Source organism: Carlito syrichta, unplaced genomic scaffold (assembly GCF_000164805.1).
Source record: "Carlito syrichta isolate Samal-C Ts95f unplaced genomic scaffold, Tarsius_syrichta-2.0.1 Scaffold315592, whole genome shotgun sequence".
NCBI lineage: Eukaryota > Metazoa > Chordata > Mammalia > Primates > Tarsiidae > Carlito > Carlito syrichta.
In genome coordinates this window covers 449,588-452,812 of record NW_007259688.1, presented here as the reverse complement: position 1 = coordinate 452,812, position 3,225 = coordinate 449,588, and the positions used below count along the sequence as shown (strand labels likewise).

Here is a 3,225-nt window from a genome sequence, read left to right as displayed (position 1 = left end):
GGGAGCGGCCACTGCACTCCCGTCTGGGCAACAGAGTGAGACTCCAACTCAAAAAAATAAAAATAAAAAAAAAATAATTGTACATATGTCCAAACCCATAGAATATCCAACACCAGAGTGAACCCTCACGTAAACTATGGCCTTTGCATAATAATGATGTGTCAATGTGGATTCATCAGTTTTTTGGGTTTTTTTTTGTTGAGTCAGAGTCTCACTCTGTCACCTCGGCTGGAGTCCAGTGACACACCCACAGCCACTGCAGCCTCGACCTGCTGAGCTCAGGCAATTCTTCCGCGTTCCGAGTAGCTGGAACCACAGGCATGCGCTACCGCGCCTGGGTAATTTTTTAGTTTATTGTAGAGACGCGGTCTCACCAAGTTGCCCAGGCTGGTCTCGAACCCCTGAGTTCAGACAATCCTTTCGCCTCAGCCTCCCAAAGCACTGGGATTACAGGTATGAGCTACCATGCCCGGCTGGATTCGTCAGTTTTAACAAATGTGCTACTGTGTTGGAGCATGAGGCTGTGCATGTGGAGGGCAGGGGGTTTAGGAATATCTGTGTACCTCCCTCCCAATGTTGCTGTGAACCAAAAACTGCTCCTAAAAAATTAAGTATTTTTTTTAAGTGACAAAAAGATCATTGATAAGCCTATCGCTTATTTATAAGTGCTGTTAGGTACATTTCCTTTTAGACTTTATATATCTGTCTATATCTATGTATATACATAACTATATAGATCTCTCTGTCTCTATTTTATTATTTATTTTATTTATTTTTTTGAGTTGGAGTCTCACTCTATTGTCCATTCTGGAATACAGTGGCACATTCACAGCCACCCTAGCTGGGCTCCAGCGATCCTTCCATCTCAGCCTTCCAAGTAGCTGGAACTACAGGTGCATGCTACCATACCCGGCTATTGTATTTATTTATTGTAGAGATGAGGTCTCACCAAGTTGCCCGGGCTGGTCTCGAACCTGCAGGCTCAGGCAATCCTCTTGTCTCAGCCTCCCAAAGTGCTGGGATTACAGGCTGAGCCACTGAGCCCAGGCTTCTTTTTATTTTTTGAATTGGAGTCTCACTCTGTCACCTAGGCTGGAGTGCAGTGGCATGCTCGTGGCCTCCACAGCCTCCACCTGCTGGGCTCAGGTGATCTTTCCGCCTCAGTCTTCCAAGCAGCTAGAACTACAGGTGCATGCCATCACGCCCAGTTAATTTTTTGATTTACTACAGAGATGAGGTCTCACCAAATTGCCCAGGCTGGTCTCGAACCCACGGGCTCAGGCAGTCCACTTGCCCTGGCCTCCCACAGTGCTGGGATTAGAGGCTGAGCCACCGAGCTCAGCCAAGCTAATTTTTTGATTTATTGTAGAGACAAGGTCTCACCAAGTTTCCTACTGGTCTTGAATCCCTGGGCTCAGGCAATCCTCTTGCTTCTGCCTCCCAAAGTGCCGGGATTATAGGCATGAGCCACTGCACCCAGCCTTTTTTTTTTTAATTACAGTCCCAGACTCACGGCCTCCCACTCTCCAGGACAGTGGCAGCCTGTCCTACCTGCTCCCCTACTTGGAGGCCAGGGAGGGCTAACTCTGTAACAGCATCGTGTCCCAGTGTCTTATTCTCACCCTTGCACTCTTTCTCTTTCTTCCAGAGTGAATTAGATGTATCCTTTTTCAATACTGTTTTCCACAGTACTTGGCCAAGTCCACTGTGGTCCTCATCAGGTAAGTGTCATGGGGCAGGACAGCGATTCTGCAGAATCCAGGATATCATCAGCAACTGTAACAAGGCAGCCAGAGGGGCTAGTGCTTTGCAGAATCAACCCCCACCACCACCCTTGACAAAGAAGACAGTGCTTAAGATTCTTTTTTTCCCCCAGAGAGGACTATTATGTGATTGTAGATAACAACTATTATATATTAATTTAACTTCTTTTTTTTTTTTTTTTTTGAGTCGGAGTCTCACTCTGTCGCCCAGACTGGAGTGCAGTGGCTGCTCCCGGCCACCGCAGCCTCGACCTGCTGGGCTCTGGCGATCCTTCCGCCTCAGCTTTCCCGGTAGTTGGAACTACAGGCGCGCACTACCACGCCCGGCTGATTTTTGATTTATTGTAGAGAGGAGGTCTTGTCAAGTTGCCTAGGCAGGTCACGAACCCGTGGGCTCAGGCAGTCCACTCATCTCAGCCTCCCAAAGTGCGGGATTACAGGCTGAGCCACCAAGCCCGGCTAAGTTGATCTTTTAAGTTAATTTTTTACTTCCAAACTCTGCCTACCACTTGAAAACAATAAAGAAAGGAGTACTTTGAGAACACATCAGACTTGAGTCTAAGATAGTAGCATTTATTACAATAAATATTGAAATACATAATATATGCTTAGAATATAACAATTATTAATTATAACACATGGTAGTTAGACTCCTATGCTCAGAACCAGTATGTTTGCATCAACTTCAGATTTCTGGGGAAATGCCCATGTACTTGTTATTATTGATTAAAAAAATGTTATGTTGATAAGATTCAATTGCAAGCCGGGCATGGTGGCTCATGCCTGTAATACCACCACTTTGGGAGGCTGAGGCGAGAGGATTGCCTGAGCCCAGGGGTTCAAGACCAGCCTGGGCAACTTGGTGAGACCTCGTCTCTACAATAAATCAAAAAATTCAGCCAGGAGTGGTAGCACATGCCTGTGGTTCCAGCTACTTGGAAGACTGAGAGGGAAGGATCGCCAGCAGGTACAGACTGACGTGGCCGGGACCATGCCATTGCAGCCTGGGTGACAAACTGAGACTCTGACTCAAAAAAAAAGGCTTCACTTGCAGGCAGGATCTGGAAATCTCTTCAAGTTAATTGGGAACATCTGAGTGCCCTCTAGTGGTTGGGTGGCCTAAATCTATGATCCCTTTGACCTAGGAGACCTGAGACCAAGCTATATAGTTAGGATATTTTTGTTCAGCATGTAACATTCTATTTTAACTAAGTCCTTCAAAGCAATTCAAAATAAATCTCAGCTGAGCTCGGTGGCTCAGCCTATAATCCCAGCACTCTGGGAGGTCGAGGCAAATGGATTGCCTGAGCCCGCTGGTTCATCCCCAGACCCAGCAACTTGGAGAGACCTCGTCTCTACAATTAATAATAATTTTTTTTTAAAGCCGGGCTCGGTGGCTCAGCCTGTAATCCCGTGCCTTGGGAGGCCGAGGTGAGTGGACTGCCTGAGCCCGCGGGTTCGT

The 3,225-nt window shown here is 46.9% G+C and overlaps 1 protein-coding gene across 2 annotated transcripts in view; it reads left to right on the top strand.

Annotated features, from left to right (window-relative positions):
* Window positions 1-3,225, top strand: part of AP4S1 (adaptor related protein complex 4 sigma 1 subunit) — a 46,166-nt gene that overhangs the window by 32,063 nt on the left and 10,878 nt on the right. Inside the window, exon 5 of one of the 2 annotated variants that reach the window (XM_008073014.2) lies at window positions 1,649-1,660. In XM_008073014.2, coding sequence (XP_008071205.1) covers window positions 1,649-1,660 — 12 coding nt within the window. Of the gene's footprint in view, window positions 1-1,648; window positions 1,722-3,225 lie in introns of both variants that reach the window. The other variant, XM_021706445.1, reaches the window with a different exon arrangement.